General features: G+C 38.7%; 1 protein-coding gene across 4 annotated transcripts; it reads right to left on the reverse strand.

The window, feature by feature from the left end:
• Window positions 1-2,220: 2,220 nt before the first annotated feature.
• TIAL1 (TIA1 cytotoxic granule associated RNA binding protein like 1) lies at window positions 2,221-23,568 on the reverse strand. Of its 4 annotated transcripts, none has more exons than XM_079312091.1 (12): window positions 23,267-23,568; window positions 16,782-16,878; window positions 13,582-13,680; window positions 13,228-13,282; window positions 12,830-12,917; window positions 10,837-10,912; window positions 8,771-8,879; window positions 8,393-8,488; window positions 8,224-8,308; window positions 7,809-7,932; window positions 7,214-7,353; window positions 2,221-6,349 (listed from the first exon to the last, which is right to left on the reverse strand). In XM_079312091.1, the coding sequence occupies exons 1-12, from the start codon at window positions 23,293-23,295 to the stop codon at window positions 6,232-6,234; spliced, it is 1,116 nt and encodes a 371-aa protein (XP_079168217.1). In that variant the 5' UTR covers window positions 23,296-23,568; the 3' UTR covers window positions 2,221-6,231. The 4 variants fall into 4 exon arrangements, with proteins under 4 accessions (XP_079168217.1, XP_079168219.1, XP_079168220.1 ...); XM_079312093.1 differs by having other exon boundaries at window positions 13,582-13,731; XM_079312092.1 differs by lacking the exon at window positions 2,221-6,349 and adding an exon at window positions 7,592-7,684 and having other exon boundaries at window positions 7,216-7,353; window positions 13,582-13,731; window positions 23,267-23,533.
• Between the last annotated feature and the right edge of the window lie 572 nt (window positions 23,569-24,140).

Consider the following 24,140-nt stretch of genomic DNA (forward strand, 5'->3'; position numbering starts at 1 on the left):
TCAACTTCTAAGTCATGCAGCTTGTCAGACACTTGGAACTAGACACTGACCTTGGAACATGAACTCAAAGTAAAATGTCACATACCTTGACAAATTTCTGTGCATACATCCTGTAGGACAGTTTCTGTGTTCTTCCATAAAAAACCCACACAACAAAAAGGTGCTGGGAGGAAATCTGTCAGAAGTCAATGTGAATCATTCACATCACCATGTGAATTTGCCTCAAGTCTTCAAAATGCAGCAACACCTTCAGCAACATCTGTTGGCCCTCAGACCTCAGGTACTGACCATTCCAATGTATCAGCAGTACATGTGAACAGCTGCTACACTTCTGGAACAAGATCTTGTTATATACTTCAAGTTTATATAGATTTGTCCCTTTATGAAAACATCCATTGTAAATTATTTGAGAGATGTTTTTGGACCTTCATATCCTTGTTCCATAGAACACATAAATACAAGTAGGAGGCAAGGTTCACCTAGGAGTAGTGTCCTAGAAACATTCACATTTTATTTTTCTTAGCCTGAAATCAGTTTCTAGAAAAACTCACAAACACAAATTCCCCCTACAAAACCACAGCATGTACCTGTAAATGAAAGAAGCCCCAGTCCACACCAAGATAGCAAGAGTTCAGAAAACACTGCACCTCAGCTTTCTCTGAGTATTTGCAACTATACAGAACAGATTTATTCTGTACAGAACACAAGCTTTGCAGTTTACCAAAGCAAGGAGCAAGGCATAAATATTTCTGGTGCAGCAGCTGTAGGATGGAACAGCAGCTTGATGCAGTTGAGTCCAAGATGTATTTGTGTAGACTCCTTGTGCTGTCTGGTGCAAGTAAAACTCGAGTAGAAATGGTTCTACAAAGGTATATTGCAAAATTAAATAGTCCTTTTAATAACTAAGAGGATAATTTTCCTCCCAGTCAGTACCTGAGTTGGAATATTTGGAATAAGCAACAAATGCTTGACAACCCAGCATTAAATGAAACAAATAATTTGTGGAGTGAAAAAGATCTGCCCCATTGAAAGGAACAAAAAACCCAAGAAGAGCATTTTTCATAGAATAACAGCCCAATAATAATTCCTCATTTATTAAGGTCAAAGAACCAGCTACTCAAATGAGGACAGCAGCTTTTCATCATCCCTGTGATATTTATACTTCTACAGAGTTGGCTCTAGTAAATCAATTTCCATCCAGGAAATGTGAGCATTATCCAGTGTTTCATGTGGTAGACCTACAATCCTTATTCAGTTCTTATCCATCCCTGTTCCAGAAGTTGTCAAGCATGGGACTATGTTCAACAAGCAGATGTGAATATCTCAAACTACTTCAATTATACCAACAAAAAGGTCAATATAGACACACAACAGAATGCCAAGATACTTTTGTTTTTAAACAAAAGTCTGCAAATTCAGATGCTTAATGCAATTTGCTCCTTTGTTTGGTCACCTTCAGTGCTCTAGGTTAGCTGTTTAATATGTACCTATTTTATGAAGAACCAAAGAGGTTATGTGATTTCTACTTTTGTAATTTTAAAGCCACATTATTTTAAGCAAGCATATAAAGCAAGTTTGTGTCTGAATGGTTACAACTGTGTCTGTACAAACCTATTGTGATCTTAAATGTGTTTGACAGTCTGCCTTGGCACTGCTGCTGCTGCACCACCTATTCTCACCATCCTCCCCCTTCCTCCTCCTCCCTTCCAGCAGCTGGGAAAGACAGCTGCTGAGAATCTGGGGTCTGTGAGAGCCAGGTTCATGCAGGGAATGGTAACTGAGCCACAGTTTTAGAAGGGAAACATTCAAACACCATCACCCACCAGTACAGAAAAGTCAGTTTACACTGAATTCCCTGACAACTCCATTAAGTGTTTTTCTTCTAAACAAAAAACAAACAGTCTGTGCAACTCTGATGCCTTATTGACAGCTTCAACACTAAGACAGAAGGAAAACCATGTTTCTTTCCACAGCATATCAAGAATACTTTAATAACCAGTAAGATTCAGATCAGCTTTAATCAAAGCATAGGGAGCTGTGTATTTAAGCAAGAATAACTTGTATTCAAATAATCATTACTGATGTCAAATTAACGTTCTGAGTCATTATCCCTTAAATGTCAGTGAGCAGAGCATGTCATTCACACATCCATGATCTACATCAGCACACAGCCTCAAAAGGACAACACAATCAGTGTTCACTTGTCAACATGAAGTCCTGTTTCTTTTTCAAGTAAAACATTCAGTAAACACTTCAGCATTTTCTTTGATTTGAAATTATAGTACAGCAGGATGGGATTTTATCCATGTGATATTGAAAAGCACAACAACTTTTAAGGGTTTTTTTTTTTAAACAATCAATTGGATTCATAGAAGTCAGCTGAAATGAAACTTGACAAAGACCTTCCCAGAAGCTACTGCCTTGCAGTTGCCTTTTTATGAACAGAAACTTCATTACATAGTGAAACCTTTAAATTTATCAATGTGGCACAGGCACCACATGTGATCAGAAGGAATAAATTCTCACTGACTTTCAGGAGAACTTTCTTTTGCTCTTACAGCCACAATCCAGATCCCAGATTATATCTATATATGAAAATTCAAGCTGGAACAAGGCAGTTCTTCACAAACCCCATCCATTTTTTGGAAGTATACCAAACAAAAGATTGCCTGTATCTTGCAATGTAAGAACAGTGCAACAAAATCTTTTATTGCTGACCAGGAAACAGTTTCACGTGATTAAAACAAACACTTGTGCCCTTGTTCAAAAACAGTCAGATAATTAAGAAGTATCAGACACTAATCATGTCCATACAGTTTAAGTCTGCTTCCTTGTGTACAAACACAAGAAAAACAAATCACTATTTTTCTGCAAAACTAAGCCTTATTCACTGTGAGACTTTTTTGAGTGAAATGAAGGCAATGGTTCTGGTACAGTGAATCGCTTCTCATGAAGTTCTCAGAAAGAAGAAGGTTCTGCAGGAAGAGTATGTCTAAAAACTGTTAGCAAATATACACAAGGAGGCAGGACTGATGAGAAGCTACAAGCAACCTTAGATTTACAGCCTTACTACTGCAACTTCACAAAATACAAAAGGATTTTGTAAATTTTTCTTAAATAAAACATCTTTTACATGACTGCAAGTGCATAGTTTACAAGTTCAGCCTTGTCTGCCTGTTGTCAGTTTTACAGCAAAGAGGGACAATGCTTTGACAGATGACAAATACAGGATAAGCCCTTTATCATGTTCCACTTTTATTGAACATTTTCTGCAAATGCAGATTACAACCTTGGTTTAGGTTGCACGCATCAACTTAAGCCAGAATAAATCAGTGTTTCTGAAATCCAAATCCTAGTGGCAAGGGTTAGGTAGTGGTCAATTTCTGTAGTTAGAGAAATTACAACAGTGTAAGTGTCACTCATAAAAGCAGTATGGTGCAAGAGGCTCTTTGGTGCCAAAAAATTGTCAGTGATGCATTTATGAATGCTACTGAGTAAAAAGCAATCTAATTTACAACTCTTCCTCGCAGTGCTAGAGAAACATTAAAGGACACTGGAGACCCCCACACCTTGAGCAGTCTGCGAAGAAATATCACCATTACAGAAAAGCTGTATAAAAATCAATGACAAAAAACTTAAATCAGAAGGTAAATCCTATCTTTCATCCTGAAATACAGGTCAGGTACGGCCCAGCTCTACAGCAGGCATATTAAATAATCAGATTTAAAGTGATCTACATATTGAGACCTGAAAGATCACTGCCTTAATCTCACACCCATTTATATGGGCATTTATGTGGCAATGTACTTGCATCATCTAAATCTTCAGTAGCGCCTAAAGAACAAACTGCCTCCACACCAGCATGCACCCAGAACAGCCATATGGCAAACACCTAGAAGGATGTAGAAACCCCAGATTTCAAGTGAAGTCGAATAAACCCTAAAGGGACTCACAATTCATCTCTCTGCTGACTTTTTAACCTGGCTGAGTGTACTAAAAACACCGACTTACTGGTGAGGTTTTCCCGAGCTACAATGTATAGGCCGATCCTCGCGTAGATATACACATATGTACAAAATGTATAGAAAAACTGGAGCCCTGCAGACAAGACTCCCATCTTGAGTGGAAAGACTCTACACATAGCAGAAAGGAGAAAAGGAGATAAAGGGCCAATTCTGCCAGCACGAGCACTCGTGGTTCCACACTAACTTCAGCCATTATTGCATGCATGAGATGCCCAGAGTCACAAGTCCCTCTGGTGCAGCTGAGCCAACTGACTAAACTGCTCTTCCAGTACATCTCACTTCCAACCTGATCTAAAAGTCAAGGTACTACTTCACACATCAATAAAAGAGGAGGAAAGAAAACCCTCATGTGATTTGCTACAGCAATAAGTGTAGTTATTTGCACAACCTGGCTGGGTTTAACACAACTGCAAATCTCCATTTCAAAACAGACTATTCTACCTCACAACACCTGCATGGTCAGAAACAGAAGAGAGAAAATATACAGCTTCTCAGACACTCACTCTGAACTACCATCTCTAAAAACCAAACCTTCTGTTTCTTTTAAAATGCAAGTTTGCTTCACTGAACTACCACTGCAAATCCTACTCTTTCCCTTCCAACTGTGCCTGCCTCAGCATTCCAGATTACAGCTGAGGCATTTGCACCCTCTAGCTGTCACAGGGAGGACACATTACTTGTATCTAACTTACATTCATTTTCAACTTCAAATTTATTGAGGCAGTTTATATCAAGGTATCCATAAAATAATTCAGAAATAACCCAAGTATACCATTTAAACATCTTCATGATTTATCCATTTACACACTCAGTACACAAACAACCCAGCCTCTGTACAAGTTCATCACATGCAAACCACCCATAAAGACAAAAACTTTAATTAAAAATAAGTCACAACTCAGTGTACTGTTTCAACTGCATCTCCATTTACCAAATGGCACATTGAATATTCTCTAAAATAAGATGTTTTTAACAATCTTGTTAAAAAATTCTTGGGCAAAATATTTCTAGACTTAAAAAACATCAAGATTTTTCAAAACACTTAAGATACTATACAACTTATAATAACCTTGAATAGGTTTACAAGGTTGTTAACCAAGGTATTTACATACCAAATAATGTAAAGCAAAAAATTTGTATTTCTAATGACAAAAAGGTGATGCATTAAAGATTTATGAAATTAAAATTAAGGCTCTTTGTTATAGTTCTTTATGTAACTTTACATAATAGCCAACTTTGGAAATGTCAGTCTTGCACATTCTTGTCAATCTACTGCATTTAAAGCAGTAGGGTATATTAAGTATTACTTTGAATAATTACATTGCTACTTCTATGTTTGAGCATGCTTTTGAAACACTGTAATTATGAAATATTTACAATGTGTAGCCTTCAAACTTTATGTAAAAGCCCAAGTATGACTGTCTGATTTGAATACAAACAACATACTTGTAAAAAACACTTTTGCTTCTCAAAATTAAATGTAAACTACAGTTTTAACAAGCAAACCAGCTTTGAAAAGTTTCAACGTGTGCCTGAATGTGGACAGCAAAAGTTATGTGAAATTTCTCAGACAGTACTGTTTTTCATTTCAGACTGAGCTATTCATTGTATCAGCTGTTTTCTGTAAGCATGTAAAAAAATTAAATATTTTTTTTTTTTTATAAAATTATTCCAAGACCTACATATACTTTGAGCCATGTCCATAGGTTTCTTGAAAACTCAATACTGTCTCGCAGGTTGTAGTGATTGGTCCACAGTTTATTTCAGGATCTGTGTTCAATTAAAAGCAACTCGCTGTTTTTCAACGTCATTTCTTTTAAAATCACAATGATATAAAACACTGAAGACAAAACAAAACAAAAAAAAAAAAAGGAATGGTAACCTAAAGATCAAATTCATTAGCCATTTCTCCTACTATATCAAAATTTGTAGTCAGAATTGTCTTTATTGACTTTATTTTTCATTTTTGTACACAAAGAAAAACATGTTCATATCCATCATGAACAAAAACTTAAAAAGGCAGAACTAGAAGACATTTGTGTCCTTCACCAAAGCAAAGCTGTGCTAAAGGTTCCAAACATTTCCATTTTTAAAATAAATATTTTCTTTTTTTTTTTTTTTTTTCATTGTCTACATTCCAGTCTTCAGAATGTCACTGGAAACTGCAGCCTATCATGAAATACACACTTTTAAACAGAGTCCCAGCTCACTGTGTTTGGTAGCTTGCCATACCATATCCAGCTTGGTTAGGTATTACAGGAGCACCTTGTCCCTGGGCAGGTTGAGCACCAAATCCACCCATCCAGGCAGCAGATGGAGATTGGCTTAAAAAGAAACAGGATGGTTAAAAAAGTGGGGAAAAGCAATTTAAAAAAAAAAAAAAAAAACAAACACAAAATACTTCCTACACAACTACTTGTATCAAAATAGAACAATTTCTTCCTCTTTTTAATGAGTAATTCAGGTTAAGCTGCACAACATGTGATTCCTGAAAATATCATGAGCTTTTTAAAAATAAAGGAGAAAAAACTCCACAAACCTTAGATACCAGTTGGGTATGGCACCTGCCTCCAAAGGCATGAACAGGTGGCAGGAACTCAACATCAATGATGCAGAAATTCAAGAAATACCCAATACCTCATGAGCATGAACATCAGTGATAGGTTTATCAGGGCTTAATATGTTTATCTGGCACCAGATAATGAAGAACTAGGCAAACAAGTTATTTCAAAATTCTGTTAAAACAAAGAGTCCTTGTGAAGACTTCAGTCTTCAAGAGACACATTATTAAAAGTCCACCCAAATTCTGAAACTGCACAAGTTAGTGTCTGTGTGCAGTTCTTTCTCACCCTGTAGGCAAATACCCAGGCTCCTGGCTCAGATTCACCACCTCAAGTCAGACTCCAAGATATATTTAGATACCAGATAAGACCACCCCCCAAAACTTTACCACCCCCCAAAATTTTACCACACTGGGTAGGTCTTTTTGCCTCCATCACACACAAAATGTGCCATCAGGTACAAGACAGAGAGACTCATCCCAGTATCTGCTCATGGCAAGCACTGAACATAAGCACACAGGAGTCCCCCTAAAATTTGAAACCTTGTGCAATCCTTGACCCAAATGAGCCTGAAACTTAAGATACAGTAATCTTGCAATGTTCTAAAAATTAAATATAATTACTCACTCTACTCCAAAACCCTGTTGATTCCATGCTTGGCCATACATTCCATATGATGGTACTTGCCACCCATTAGCCATATACTGCCCATACTGCTGTGGATTTCCATATACTTGACTCCATTGTCCCCATTGACTGTAATCCACCTGCAGAAAGAATAACCCACTGTACTTCAGATTCTAGAGATGGTTCATTGCATTTGTGCTGCTGAAGGCAAATCAAAGAGCTAAAACAAGCAATAATGAGATCTGAAAAATAAGATGTCACTGACTTAATTAGATCCTTGCACTGAAAAATATATTTGTATTGCTTGAAACCCCAAAGACTATTTGGTTGGACAGCCACCTAATCTGCAGTTAGCAAAACAGCAAGAATTAGAATTACCTCAAAGTTTCTCCCTATCTTGGATCATATCCAGAAGACAGTAACAGATATTCCATCAAAATCACTAGCCCAATTTGATGAACTGGAACATAACTGAGACAGAACATGGAATTTCATAAGAAATCCACCACAAAATTTAGCCATTATAACTGGGAAGTCATTACAGGTATAAACACAATTGCTTTTGCAATACAAAGAAAAGGTTAAGTACAGTTACCTGTTGGAAGTTTTTAGTCATATCAGGGGATTCTTTACCCCAATAACATTTAACAACGTGTCCTTCAATTGTGGTTCCATTAACTGAAACAATAGCATGTGCTGCACTTTCATGGGTAGAAAACCTAAAAAATGTAAAAACAAACTGATGTTATGTTTTATAGTACTTCCAATTGATTACTTAAAATACAGTGACTCCATACATACTGGAAATCCAGAGAAAAACATCTGCTTTCACAAACATTGATCTTCTAAGGTAAAGATGCTGGGAGTCCTTTTTACAAGTTCTAAATTATTCTATGAATATATGGTGATAGCTTGTACTGTATCAGGACAACTTCAATCAAGGGAAGTTACAGAGAGATGAAGCATTACTACATGCACAGACCCAGAGATTTTGCTTTCTCTGTCCATACCTGACAAATGAGTAACCTTTTTCTGGAAACACCCTTATTTCCATAATCTGTCCAAAAGGTGAAAAAGTCTGTCTCATAAGTTGATCTAAAATATAAGATGTTTTTGAATTAGTAATCATCCTGGTGTCCAAGAAGTTTCAATAAAGGAAAATAAGAGAACACTTCATACCTGTTAGCCCCGAGGCAATTCCTCCACAGTACACAGTACAATTTTTTGGACTTGACTGATTTACTACATCTTCAAATCTCAACTGTTTTGTATTATCTATAAAGAGAGAAGGCTGGTTTTCAGCAGTGGGCTGACATTAACCCAGACACTTACCTCGTACACAAGCATGAATTTCATATTTAACAAACACATTCAATATTTTATGACAGACCAGCAGTGCCAGCACTATGTCAATACAACATACCAAAAAAATATGATCAAGATCTGGAAGGCAAGCTAGTATGTGATTTAAGTGACATGATTTTGGCTTATGCTTTATACCCCCACTGAACAATGAAAAGACAGCAAACACAACACAGCATGACATGAAGCTCTTACTTTCTTGTGTACTTTTGGGGGCTGGTGGTTTCCTTGTTGCCCAGTTAGTTCTGATCTGGCGGCCTCCCAACCACTGGCCTCCCATGTGTACAATAGCATTTTCTGCATCCTGAAGAGATTAAAACAGAGACTGTAGCACTTCCAAACAAAAACTGTGTGCAAATCTACTACCAAGACTTGGTCATCAGTTAATTCCACTGTTGCACCAGTAACAGTACTAAGAAGAGTATGAAAATCTGAACAATCATAGCAAGCAGACAAGCATTAATTAACACTGAAGGCAACTGGTTACAGAAAAGGCCCTCAGAAGTCATTTGGTAAAACCTTCCTCTCAACTATTTTCTACACAGGTGAGAAGCCAATTGCAATCATATATATCCTCCCTGTAAATACACCATATACATACATGTACCCACACACACACATTTATACCATTTATACATATATTATGCAAGCATCTGCATTAGAAAGTTCAAAAGCTGCCCATAAAAGTGTGAAAGTCACACAGACACCAGGACCAATCACTGAAATAAAGTAACTATCATTTAATGTTTTTTTTTTGCTTCCTGGAGGTGTGAGGCAAACGCTTTGTAAGTTCTCTACATGTTAAAGTCATGGTATGAACACACACAAGAATCCATGGCCCACTTTTTATCTTGAACATGAAACTGAAGACAATCTTTGAGTTCAGAGTGTAAGCAGAAACATCTGGTAAGCAAGGGCAAGTTTTGCTAACAGCTGCAAGAAGCAATTTGTCTCCCAAATGCTTTGGAAGAAGACAGGCAGAACGTACAGTTAGTGCACATTTCAAATGTTTTTCCAAGAACACAAAGCTAAAGGAAAAGGCTGCCAAGCACATGGGACAAAGAAAATGTGGACAAGTTAAAGGTGAACTGCTCCCAGCTAGAATTCTTTTCTCAAACTCAGGACCTTGATCTTTCTAGGTTTTAATAATATTGAGTACTTAATTTGAAAACATATAAATACAAAAATGGAATTACAAAAGATGACCAATAGGAAAAGAAAAACTCAATCTTAAAAGACAAAACCAAACTACCAGACAATGAAAGATCCCAACAGATTCAAGCACCCTTGGCTCCTAAAACATGGTGAATACATAATGAACTGACTAGGAAAAGAAACACACTCTGATCAATCTTGCTGCTATCCTGCTTGAGGATCACAGCTGAGACAAAAATGGAACAGAGCCCAGGCCATAACTGATCCATAAATGAGCAGGAGCTCAATTTTCTCTTAACTGTGTTATGCATTAAGAGCTCAGGCTGGAGTACATGAAGCCTGGGAGCATATCCCACTTCCCCAAATCTAGCAGAATTATACATTCTGAATAACAGGCCTTAAAGTACCAGCTCAGAACAGTCACACCATAACCCTACAGGTGCAGCTGCTGTGGGAATGAACAGCAATCTGGGCATAAAATTTAGAGTACTTTTTAGTACTATGTTTAGAATTCATCGATTAATTTTGTAGAATGAATACAAATTTGAAATTGGAGTTTTTATGGCTCAGCCTGAAAAAGAATCCAGTAATTTCAATCCCATGACTGTTACACTTCCTTTCTGGTCACAGGAATCAAACAGAACTGTATGATAAGGGAAGAGGAGTACAAGGAAATAACAGCTATTCTTTGCTTTTTCAGCTGTAACACAGAACAAAGAAAGTGCAACTGGAAAAATACACTAAATCAAGGCATGGAATTGCAGTATCTTATGGCACTGGCAAATCTGAAGAAATTAAAATCTTTTCTCTGATTATCACAGCTACAGGTAACTGTTATAGAACATCAAAAGAGATCTGACATGTAGGACTTCTGACCACACAAACAGGCCTTATATGCCTAGAATCCTAAAACTGTGTTTTTCCCTATGCTAAATATTTAAGGAAAATGATTCACAGTTTCCCCACATTGTCCTAAACATACATACAGCTCCTGTACATGTAAATTTGTTTCCCTGGGTGAGGTCTAATAAACAGCGAATACGTAAACAGGCAAAACTAAAAATGGAAAAGAGGAACTATTTTAAACCTGCATTGTGATTACTCACCAGTTTGTTATAAAAAGATACAAAACCATAGCCTTTTGACTTTCCAGTTGCCATATCTTTAACTACCCGTGCATCCCTGTGAAAAGAAGCACAGCTATATGAGGGTAGTATTGATAACCTGCAAAATAAAAACTAAAAGGAACCACACACACTGTATTGTGAGCATAATTTTTTCTTATAAATTCAGTTAGCCCTAAAACTACAGTCATTCCTGAACTCTCCCTATTGCTCCTTTACCTGTTAGAAAAAAGCAGTAGGACAAAAAAAATAACATGTAATAAACATGCAACCTATGCACATAACCTATACTGGCTATAACTAGAATGTTCAAATTTGAAGTATAAGAGAAACAAAGTTTCCTTTTCTAATATTCTATTGGCTAGGGTCCTCTAAGGCTTACTGTTCTATAAATTACTGTAACAATTCTATCTAATTTACCATGCATTTTCTAAATAGTTAAATGTCTTCTGCCTAGTGATACAAAATATATGAAATATTAAAAAAATCGAAAAAGAGGAAAAAATAGGAATTAAAAGGCATACATGGCCTGTTAACAGATTTCTTTATTTTTCTTGGTCAATTCTCTACCATCATTTTGGAGTTTGGGTAGCTGTAAATTTTGAAAAATTGACATTTTCAGAAATTTAAGAAAGGAGAATAAAACTAACAACAATGCTAAGCACACCAGTACGAAAACAACAAATTTACACAGAAATTTTAGTGAGTAAGTTAAAATGATTGGAAATATAGAACTGCACTGAATATAGAATGTTAAAATGTAAATACTAAAATATGTATATATAAATAATGTATAATAAGAATAAATAGAAATGAGAAAAAATCTACAACTGAGTTCCAGTGTGCACAGTTCCTTGCAGTTAGCCTTCAAGATTCTGTCCATTCTTATGAGCAATTCTGCAAAATAACCAGAATGCTATTACTTTTAATTGTGACTTGGACTTTAGAAAAACTGCAGGTCTCAGGTATAAATATAGATTGAGAAACAGAAACCTGAATTATTCTTTTTAAATTGATTTTTAAAACAGTACTACTTACCACATAAAGAGACAAAAAGCAAAGTAAACAAAACAGCAGAGGTAAGAAATAAGATTTATGATTCATTTAAAAATATGCGTACAGAACAAGAGAAAAATAAGAATTTTGTTCTTAGAAATATATTCCTGTAAAGTAGTACAAAAACGCTCATGTGCAACTTTGATTTTTATAAAGATAAACTGATAGAAGATTAACAAATTTTTTTTTTTTTTGGTAGCAGTACTCTTTAGGACATATATACTTTAGCACTCTCAAGGATTTTGTAAAGTTAAATATGTTCAATTAGAACATCAGGTGATTTAGCATCACCTGAATTGTCCATGAGAAGTTTAAAGAAACATTCTCTTAACTGGCAGAAATGTGCACATATTGTAAAGCCACCATTCTTTAATTTAAGATATTATAATTGTAATTCATCCCATTACCATTAAAAAAACAGATTTCATTCTCATAAGTATTAGCTTTTTTCAAACCATCCCCAAATTATTATTTAGCTGCTTTATAGAATTATATTCCAATTGCCCAGTTTTTCACATTGCCTATGAAATGCAGCAAAAATGCACATAAAACACACCCAAGATACATTAGATACCAGTTGTCAAGTCACTACTCTGTACACATTCTCAACACCAAAAAAATCACACTTAGAGCAGCAATTAAATTCTAATAAAAAGTCAAAGGACATTAGCATATAAATTTAGGTTAAAAGCACATTGCTTTCAGCAAACCAGAGCACAATTACATTACTGTATTTACACTGTGAAACACATTGATATACAACCCCTCTTTACTACCCACCCACCCACCCACCCACCCACAAGCAAATGAACAGCAGAAAAATTATCTCAATAGATAAGAAACAACATTTCAACTTGGAAACACATTTTCACTATAACATTTTCTGACTGATAATGGAAATGTTTATAATGATACTTACGATATTTTACCAAAAGGAGCAAATGCTGACTTGATGTCTTCTGTTGTTATTTCTGGACTTAAATCCCCAACGAACACATGGAAGTGATCTGAAAATAAATAATTTACTAATCAAATATTTAACTGCTATCTAAAGTTTCAGCTCCTGAGAAAGTGATGCTCTGCACACAGCACTGGGAACCAGGTAGGCTCAGGATTCCATGTGAAGAGCAGCAGCAATTTAATCTGTCCACTCCAGTTTTCCCAGTTGTAAAGCAGAAACAGAAGAATTAGTTTGCAAAATTCTATTAAACACTAGATGGGAAGGAGAGAAGTTATATTTAAATGCATTTATGATAAATTATTACCACTTTGTGAAGTATTTGTGTAGAAGTGATACTGTGGCATTACATTACTTACTGGATGTATCTTTTTTCTGGCTACTTGGTGTTGTTGCCCAGTTTACTTTGACTTCCTGAAAACAAGTATAAGATTTAGTATAAATTCACAAAATTCTTACATTTTATAAGTTCATTCAAGGGTGGGTTACAACTGTCAATGTTTACCAATCAATATTTAATATAAAACACCATCATAAACAGAGCATCACAAATAATACCTTTCCTGAACAAGACTTACTTTTTTTTAAATCAGTACTTTAAAAAGATTATTCTATCAATATTTAATCTAGGTAAAACATCTTCAACAGTTTCATTTAAATTTTCACACAAATCTATATTCTTTATATCTAAGATTACCATGTGAGCAACTTACCTTTCCCAAAATTTTTCTCCCATTCATAGCAGCTAATGCAGCAGCTGCATCTCTGTGTTCATAAAATTCCACAAAGCAATAAGGGTCATTGCTTGTATGCTGCAAAACAGAAAATCCAACAGAAGAGTTGACCCTTCTGCTATCGGGTTGCTGAGAAGAAAATCCAGGAAAATATATTACTTATAGCTAGAAACTTTCAGAATGATTTGCATCAGATTTAAGAAATAGCCTTTGACATTACACTTAAATGCAAGAATTATGAAGATGGATTTTTTTTATTAAAGATCTAGCAGTTTCTGAAGGATAGCTTGCTCTGAATGAGGATTGAAGTTTACTGAACTAAAAATAACTGATCAGAAAATGATCTACAAACTGGATGGGAAGGAGGAAAAAAAGGGGGAGAATGGAGAGAAGAACAAAATTGCCTCATGCATATACTCAAAGTCAGGAAGTTTTATTCCCCAGACACACTTTCAGCAATTTTCTCTTGCCCTACTTAAGAAGTCTTTCCTTTTATTTAACTGAAAACCACCAGCAGGCAGCAATCTGGAAGCTGCACAGTGTCAGACTCAAGTGAAAAATGCCATAGCAAACAGCTGGGAAATAACATTTTAAAATAATTCCAAATAGTTTGACTGAGGGAAAAGGATATTAATCAATTGACTGTTAACTGTATTAAACCTTGAGTACAACCTGTTTTTGTAGGATGACCTAACAAATCACCTTTAAAAGTACTCTCTGACAGAGGTCAAAGTAATAAATGCACCAGAGTATAAAGTGCAAAGAACAGAAGTTTTCTGAAAAGCTGATCAAGTGGAAAGGATGTTGAGAATGCCAACTTGAACGCTGGATTTGATCTACCTCTGAGATGGAATGAGTACAAAAACTAACCAAAACACTCCCATTAACTATCCAGCACATGCACTGACCCAAGAGATGATAAGCACCAATATTACCCTAAGCAAGTTATTTCTCACATGGATAGGGAAGAGTCCAGCACACAGGAACTGCTCTGGCATCAGTATTCTCACCTATCAACCTCCCTCAGTGCCAGTAGAACACAGCTGTAACACCAGAGAAGCCTTTTCCAGCATTCCTTTTCACTTCTGACAACTCATACACACTTACACTGATGAACAATTCTAATCCTTCCCCCTAAAACTGGATTGTGCTGCTTCAAACATAGTCCTGTCTACTTCTGAAGCTGTTAAGATGCAACAGTTGAACAGATCACAAGGCCTTTATACACCTGAAACAGTCATGGAATCTGAAGCCATCCTCCTGAACACTCTCAGTACTTGGGCCTCTCACTGATGCACAATGAACACATGAGAGAAAATGTACCTCAGATCACAAAAAAAGTTTCAGTCACAAAGTTCTCTACAAGCACACTCACCTCAGATGCCCCAAAAAATAAAGCCTTAATTCACCCCTCCTCCCACACTTCTTTGGGAAAACCATTTAAGGTTTCTTTAGGAAATCTGGTGTAGTTTATGATTCAGCTGAAGTGCAGCTTTACTTTTAGATTGTAGGGAGTTCTTTAGCACTGAGAACTTGTTTGTACATGAGAATAATCTCTTTTGCAGACACTCAGATCTTTAGGTGTTCAAACTATCTACAATGTGCCACCAGCCAGAGTATCACATACCCCCAAAAGAAACACTTGAAATTTTTCAACACTTGATGCGTGCATGTCACATACTCTACAAAAGAGTAATTATTTGATACACACAGCTAAAATGGAAAAAGCACAGGTTTTTAAAAGGTGATGTGGTAAGAACCATCAGCCACCTCTGTGACTCAACACAGATGCCAGAAGTTTTTGATTATCTACTTGTTTCATAAAGATGGCTCACTTATGGAAAGATCTTAAAACCACAAAGCCTCAATCAAGATAAAAATGTTGGAATTTCTCATCTGATCCTCAAGAAACCAAACTGATGCTAACAGCTCTCACCCAGCCAAAGGTGGGAGCAGCAGCACCTTATGTCTGTAGAGCACATGACAATCAAAACTGTTTTGTCTGAGAAAATCTAACAACAGTGATCTGTCATCCTTCTGTTATTTTTCTCCAATAAGCTTAAAGCAAATGCAGCAGAGAAAAGTGTCACATGGGAAATTATTAGTCTAGACAAAGATGAGAGTGATTAAACAAGCAGCAAGCTGATGATAAGGTAAAAACAAAGAAACAAACAAGCTGTGTGACACACTGAAAGAAGAAGAAGCCCACAGGGGAGTTTTGCTAGCATTCCTAAAGAAGTCTGGTCACAAGACTTGCCTTTTAACATTTTCATTAACCATCTTGACAAAAAACTAATGTAACTGTCCTCAAGAAATCTGTGATTACAAGTTAGTAAGAAGCATAAGATGTTGTAAAGTATGAAGAGTATACAGATGCCAGAGATGAAGGACCAAAGCTTAAACCTGGCAGAAGCTCAGATTAGCCCCTGCCTGCTCAAAGCTTACCACCTATAAACATAGAAAAAAGGAAAACTACCATGGAGGAGTGAAGTAGGATGTGTCAAAAAGCTCACAGAAATGCTGCCAACCATAGAGGTACCCAAGTATTTACAATGGAGATAAGAAAGCATTAATACTTACCAACACTCTGTGCAAAAGACTTTATCTGGAATACTATGGAAATTTTGTCACTTTGTTTCAAGGAAAAATTAATTTAAGAACAGCCAGGTGCAGACAAGAGCTATTTGTACTGGTGCAGACAAGAGGTATTTGAACTAGTGCAGAAGAAGCTGAGGAAGAGTCAAACTTATTTTGAAGGATTTCTTACTTTTCATCCTTAGCAAAGAGCCATTTATTCAAGAGGGACAAGATTACTGAGGCTCATGTTCAAATAAAGTGAAAAATGTACAAAACAGCCTTGAATAACACTCAAAATAATAAGGTTTCAGATCATCAGAACAATGTGATTCTGCAAGGAGGAAGCAACAATCTTTATTTAAAAGAGGAATCTCATTACCAGCTGATAAAAGGTTTGCCAGGGTTACAGGTAAAGCACAGGACAGCACACCCCAGGTCTCTCCTGCAGAGTCACCCCCAAAGCCAAACACTAGCAACCCAAAGAAACCCACAGCCAGTAGTGTCAAAAGAAGCCCTCAACCTCATTTGTTCTGGACAACTTAGGATAAAGTTACATTACATTTGCTACCCTCCCCTCCCTCCCCAGATGTGGAAGGCCTTACCTCTGTTATCATTTTACAGCTTTTGCATGGTCCAATCTGGCTGAATAACTGAAGTATGAGAACCTCAGTCACATCTCTGGAGAGGTTTCCTACATAGCTACACAAGGAAAAAAAAAAAAAGACCAAGATTTTAAACCAGAAATCATCTTTTAAAATGTAATTACAGGTTTAACAACTTCAACAACCATAAAGAATCTCCCTTTAAAACATGCCAGGTATCTTAAAGACAACATTTAGAAATTATTTCATAGTTTTAATGCAGTACTCATGTAGTTCTTAAATTATGATGTTGGCCACACAACTGAGAAGTGAAGCTCAATTCAGACAACACTGGACACCAGGATCTAGTGCCAATCATTTCCCTGGCACAGAGATGTCAAAAGCATGAAAACATTGCTCAAGAATGTTGTGCAGAGCAAGCAACCAACTGGGCAATGATATTTTAAGTTTCATTTCCCACTGAGTATCTCATCAAGAATACTTCTGAATTTGGGTACAAACACACATCTAACTCCCATGAGCTCAGGAGCAGCTCTCAGACAAATTGTGCTGCCTTGCAAACAACCAACTCAACTTTTCTGTTTTCCTGAACATTTGGAAATCCAGCCCACTCACCAACAGACAAGGCAATTTATGCAGCATTCTGCCATAGGAATGCACTGTACAGCATCTATCTCAACAGCTCCCACCTTTGGGATACCCCCCAAAATTCTGGCAGTGCTATTTTAATATCACCCAGGCTTTTTGATTTTTGTTAGTTTGTAAATCTTGAAAAATAATTCTAAGTTTTGAAATACTTATCAAGTTTAGATAAGAGTCCCAGATTTACCAGGTGACAGTAAGGGCTGAGAAAGTCATGAAAGCAAAACTAAACTCTTTTTAACAATGTGACTAATTTGTAATCAAATTGTAAACAAAGTGATCAGTTACAAGAAAAGCTTGTCACAGTAACAAATGTCAAAAGCCATCAGCAGAGGGACATTCATCATTACAAATAAACCTGTCAAGGCAGAAAGAATTCAAATGCAACCATGAAGATGAGCAGAACCTTCTGTGATTTAGAAGTTGAAAGAATATATATTTTATTCAGTTTACTCTGGTCAGTTACAGAACATCATAAAATTGCAAACTAAAGTCAGCCTGACCTGTTAATAGAGTGAACATAAATGTGAACAAGCTTACTGCTCACAGACAAATTTGAGTTAATAAAGGTGTGCTGGGAAATTGCTCTGACAAGCAAACCTCAACAATTTTTGAAAAGCAAATTCTGTGTTTGACAACTGGACTTTCATCTGGATCAGCAGCACTAAAATGGACACTGTTTGTTCTCATCAGAACACCACACAATGTTATCAACAGATGTTTGTTTATGTCATTCTTTTTTCAGTAACTCTGGGGCAATTCTGCACTTTCTCAGAAGGACTTCAATGCTACAAGATCCACACTGAGTTTCTGAAGTATCACCTGAGCATAAAACATCCACCAAAATCCTTCATGTACTTATTAGTTTATTATTAAATACATATGAATTAACAGAAATCATTAATAGAAGCCTGTATTGTTATGAAGCTTTTCAGTAGAGAAGTTAAAATTGCAGAACTCCAAGATCCCTCACAGGACAAATTGTCCATCTCACTGAATTTTTAGCTCTATCCTGAAAACTTAGTTAAACATTTATCCATACCTTCTTTCTAAAATATTAACTAAATTTTTGTTAATCATTCACCAAAAATAAATTGTAAATCACTAATAGCTTTTGGTGGAAGTATTAACCTTTGTAGATACTACTAAAATCAGATGGAAAATTTATATCCCAGTAGAAATTCCAGCAAAAAGGGTCAGTGGTGCTGTGAACTTATTGCTAGTACTGGTTTTCTCTGTATGCTGCAGAATAGTATTCATTAATACTGAGCCTTCACAGCACATTGATACAGCAACACTGATATGAAATCAAATATAGTGAAGTCTTATTAACACTACTTCTACTGCAAATCAGATACAGTAAGGAGTACAATTAACACCAAAAAACAAACATCATCCTCTTCTGCATAATATTAACATGTATTTGGAAAACACAAGAAGTCTGAAAATCAAGCTGGAGAATTTCTCTTGGTCTGACAAATATTTTAAAAAGGTCAGGGAAAGCCATTTCTCAGCAATCTATTCAAGGTAGGAAAAGTTACACTAACTGCTAGAAAAGATTTACTAGGTGGTTTTTTGATACTGTCATGTCTTCACTAAGGTAGTTGTGAGAATGTTGCATCATAAACCTTAGCTAAGAAACAAGCTGCCTTTAAAAAAAAAAATCAGGGCCATCTTGACTGCTAGATTCAGATGGGATGTGAAATCCTACTGGTCCATTAAGTCCCTAAATGATAAATACTGCCTTGGTGCATAATATTTCCATTAGTCAGAGGCATTCCCACCCTTCCCAAGTTGCTAAAACTCAAACTTCAGTAACACACACACTGAGAGTAGTGCACAATAAAGGTTCATGTAGCAAGGACAACACCCAGAGAGACCCAAATGTCTCCAACTGCATGTAAAAATATGGGAATACAAACCTCTACAAATTTGAAACAATATGCTAAAAAGTAAGACTTGATGGTTACTTTCATGTTTTTAAGCAGAATGCAGTAACATCACCTCCTTCAGTACAGCTAGAGATGACTTTAATAAAAACATACAAGCAAACACCCTCAGTGTGAATGTCTGAATACTACAACTAAAGCAATAAATATATTCACCACATTAGGAACAGACACCTTTCCTTTCTGGAAACACAAAACTTGGCTCAGCTGATGTAATCACCACTACACATGGCCAGTTTTCCCTTTCTAGCTCCATTTACATGTGGTGTAACAGAGCAGCATCTTCCATTCTACTTCATGAAATCAAAATTACCAGAACCACACCTCAAGAAACCAGAAGACTCCTAACATGCTATTGTATGGTATTTCAGTCTTTTTGGACTGATACTTTCTAGAGGATGTATTATGCAAACTTTTTAAAAATTATAAAGCCCAGCAGGGTAGAAACACTTACTAAACTTGGTCTTGGATGATGTGACAGGGCAGCAAAAGTTGTGGCTTTTTGCACACATGCAATAGTGTTTGCTCCCTGTGCAAGCCTGAAGCACTTAAATACCAATTAATAAACAGTTACAAAAAAAAAAAAAAAAAAAAAAAACCTAAAAAAAGCAACAATAAACAGATGCCCTGAAATAATTTTTTGTCTCTTCTGAATTCTGCTGACAACACAAAGAACAAACCACTGGAAATTCAGAGATGTTGTAGAACTATCTAGAGAACAAGAGGCATGTATCAGTCCATCACGAGTTTTGGAACTCAACTCCTTGGCTTCAGCAGAAAAAACTTATTTTTGAAGGTAAACAGGTTTGTATTGCATCCTAGACAGGGAGGCAAGAAAGGGACATTTACAGCCACTACTTCTAGCTCCACAAAACTCCCTTGCATTCTTTTTTGAGGAAAGATAGTAAATCTGATGTCTCTCTCACACAAGCAATATGCAAGAAATGGCAGTTTCCATAATTAAAAGAGAAAATGATAAGTAATAAGATAACTGATGTGCTCAAGAACCCATGGAAATTCTAGCAACTCTGCCTAGTGCTTGTGAGCTACTGGCAATAAAATGATACCAAGAATAATCCACTCTGTATCCTCCTCCAGGAGACATTCCTGTACAAGAGCTGAACTGAAAGGAAGTTCCAGAGAAGTGAATCCGGGTGAAGCTTTACTCCTGCACCTCATCCACATTCCAGAGCTGGAATACAGCATGGCAAGGCTGATGAGATAACAGCTGTAGGTATGCAGTGACTTCAGAGCAGCCACTGAATGCCTACAAACCACACAGAACGTTTCTAAAAGCATTAACAAAAATGGAACTTTGGAACTTTTCTGGTTGTCTGTGAGAGCTGATAGCATAAGCAACACATCAGGTTTCTGATAGATTTCACAGGTTGTATCAAAATCCTGCTTCTACTCCTGAACTAACAGTACTCACAGAAAACAGAGCTCTCGAGTGTTCTATTAAAACAAAATAACAAAAAAACCAGAAAATAATAGCTCATTTTAGGACCAGCTAAAAAATTACATGTGACAAATCACACAAAAAAGGCTCCCATTCCTGGAGAGTTTTTTGGCAGTAAGTATCTAAGCTCATTCTTCACATTTCTATAAAGTTAAGAAATATAAGAAAAAAATGTAAATGGTGTCAGGTTTCTGCATTAAGCCTCAAAAAATTTTCAGAATTCTTAGAGATTCATGACTGACCTATCATGACTGGAAACAACATAACAGCCCTGTAAGTACTGCAAATTGAAATAATCCTTATTGCCAAGCTGTTTAAAATGGGCAGAGACATTGAGTGAACAGGGGTTAGGTAGGTATTGCTTTTTATAAATAAAAAAAAAATTATTTGCAACTGCTAAAAAAAAAGAAAAAAAGAATACTCCTTCTAAATTTACAGATTTTGGACTTAATATATTCCTTCAGGAGTGAAAAACAAAGACATTCAAAAGGTACTGCTTACACTATCAATCAAGTGCTTCTGCACATGGTCAAACAGCTACTGAAACAACTTGTTCTCCACTTTCTCCCCTCTCCCCTTCCCCAAATAAACCAAACAATGAAAACTTAAAAGTTCAACTAACAATATTTTTATTTGTTGTTCTTGGGGGACAGTGAGTTTTATTTAGGAGATCACAACTGCTCTATATGAAAAGCAATGCTCAGGATAATAATCTTTAAAACATGATTTGCTATTCTAAAATTAAAGACATTTTAGATAAAAAGTAGGGATGAGAAGGTAAAATGTAAAAAATGCTACAGCAAAATTTTTGTCTTCCATGCAAAAAGCCAACAAATAATTACAGGAAAGTAACCCTTTGTGATTGTGGTTACTACAGAACTACTAGGAAATTAATGTGCATGCTGTTTATTAGTTTAACAAATTAAACAGCCACATGTGCAATAAACTATTTGGGGCAGCTGTAGAGATGCTATTTCAGACATCAAGGTACAAATTATTTTTTTTCTTGTCAGTAACTAAGTGGGCTAAGTCAGATCCTTGATGGATGTGTTACTGGAAAGGACCCATGGCCAGTGTGGTACCCAAACTTGTTAGCCCTAAAAGAACACTTTAAAATTTAGTGGGAATACAGCAGTGCTTAAAAAGAAAGAAAAGGAGCCTTGAAAATATAACTGAATAAAGCACTGTGTGACTCTGCCCTTTCCACTTCTCCTGTGCTAAAACAAGACTCAAACCCAGGTCCATTCTGAGGGTGAAACAAACTCAGATCATTTGGATAACCAACACAAAAAGCATTTCAGATATTCTTATTTAAATTACGCATCTCAGGGAGCGAGGACTGGGTGCTTATACTACACTACAAACGAGTTAAAAGAACTTTTGCCTAGAAAGGAGAAAAAAACCAAACTGCCTTGAGCCTTAAATGCCAAGTCATCATTTTGGAAGCGAGAACAGAACTACGAGACATTTCACTCTGTTTCAGTAGTTTCTTCAGAGTGGTTTTGAGTGCAGACTATCTCGGAGAGCTTTTCTGAAGGCTACTGTCCCGAAAGCTAAATAGACAAAGATTTCATTCGCGCTGTCCTGAGCTGTGCTTGTCATCCGGGCAGCCCGAGCGTTTCTCGCAGGGACAGCCCGAAGGCTGCACCGCTCCCAGAGCCCGAACAGCCCCTGGCAGCTGCTCGGGCAATCCGGGAACTGCTTAAAATCAGCAGCAGCACAAAATCCCCGCTCCCGAGTGCCCAACCACAAGTGCGAGCCTCCCCCGTTTAAGCCAACAGGACAAAGAAAATTCATCAAAACCGTATCTGCAAAGCTGAAAAGAACTCGACAGCATCTCCAAAACGCTTACATTTGTATTTTTAAACAGAAAACAGATGACAGTCACCAAGTGACTAAACAGCCCGGAGAGACACGGCCAACACACAGTTATTTCTTTCTGCTGGGCCCGATACGCTGTTATTGAACCACACGGTGACACGCTGGAGGGAAAAGCGATCCCCGCCGGCTTCCCGGCGCTCCCCATCCCACCCAGCGCCGGGAGAGCACAAAGAACTTTCCCATCGCCGGGACCGCCGTGCAGGGGGGGCCGGGGGCGGCCTGTGCTCCCCGGGAAAGGCTTGGGACCCCCGCCGGCACCCCCAAACCTCCGGGGACAGAGCCCGGAGACTGCGGGGCCGGACCCCGCCACAGCCCGGGCCAGCTGCGGCCCGCCCGGGTTCTCCTCGGCTGGGTGCAGCAATCTGCGCGCTGCCCTCCCGCTCCCCACGGCCGGACCCCGCTCCCGGCCCGGCCGCACACGCTCTGTCCCGCTCAGCCCCTCCGCTCCCCCGGCTCCCCTCGAGCCCCGGCCCCGCTCCCCGGCAGCGCATCCCTGCCGCCGCCCCGCCCCGCTCCGGGCCCGCTGCCCACCCTGCCGCCCCCTCCCCACTCACAGGGTCCTGGGCTGCCCGTCGTCTTCCATGATGGTGGGCGAGCGCCGCTCTCCGCAGCCGCGCCCGGGGGCAGCGCCGGAGGGGCTCGGCGGCGCACGGAGGCGAAGGGAAGGTGAGGAGGGTGCGGGCGGCCCCGGCTCCCCCCGCTCCGCGTCGCCCCCGCGCCAGGTCCCGCGGCCGCAGATCCCGAGCGGGAGAGGGAAGCGGCACCACAAAATGGCGGCCGCCACCAGACGCTCAGGAAGCCGCGCTCTGCGCAGGCGCCGCCCCGCGCGCTCCCGGACCCGCTTCTTCTTCCAGGCCCCGCGGGGCTCGATGGGGATCGTAGGCACGGCCGGGCACGGCGAGGCGGGGCCCCGCAGCCTACTGGGAGTTGTAGTTCGCCTAGCCGCGCACAGAACGACAGCAGCGCAGGAATAGAACTACAGCTCCCAGCATGCCCAGCGGCAGGGGCGCCGCGGGGGCGCGCCCGGGCGGCCGCGATTGGCCGCCGGCAGCCCGGGAAGATTCGCTTCGTCCCGATCCCGGTCCGATCGCCGTCCCGGTCCCAGTCCCGGTCCCGGCCGTAATCCCAGCTCCAGCTCCAGCTCCGGCCCCACGGAGCGGGACGGAGGTGCCGAGGCTGCGCTGGAGCGCGGTGTCACCGTGTGCGACCCGCTGTGCCCTGGGGCTCATCCCGGCCCTTGCACATGGCCTGCGCCACGGGAGCGGCGGCGGCGCCGCGATGTGTCACTGCGGGCAGAGACTCCTCTGGAGAAGGACGGGGCTGGCCTGCTGGAATCTGCCCCTGAGTGTGTGTGTGTGTGTGTGTGGCAGGAGGTTGGGGCCAAATGTTTATTTAATGTCCCTTCCAGCCCAAACCGCTCCGATCCCG

The sequence above is a fragment of the Erithacus rubecula genome (genome assembly GCF_903797595.1).
Source record: "Erithacus rubecula genome assembly, chromosome: 9".
NCBI lineage: Eukaryota > Metazoa > Chordata > Aves > Passeriformes > Muscicapidae > Erithacus > Erithacus rubecula.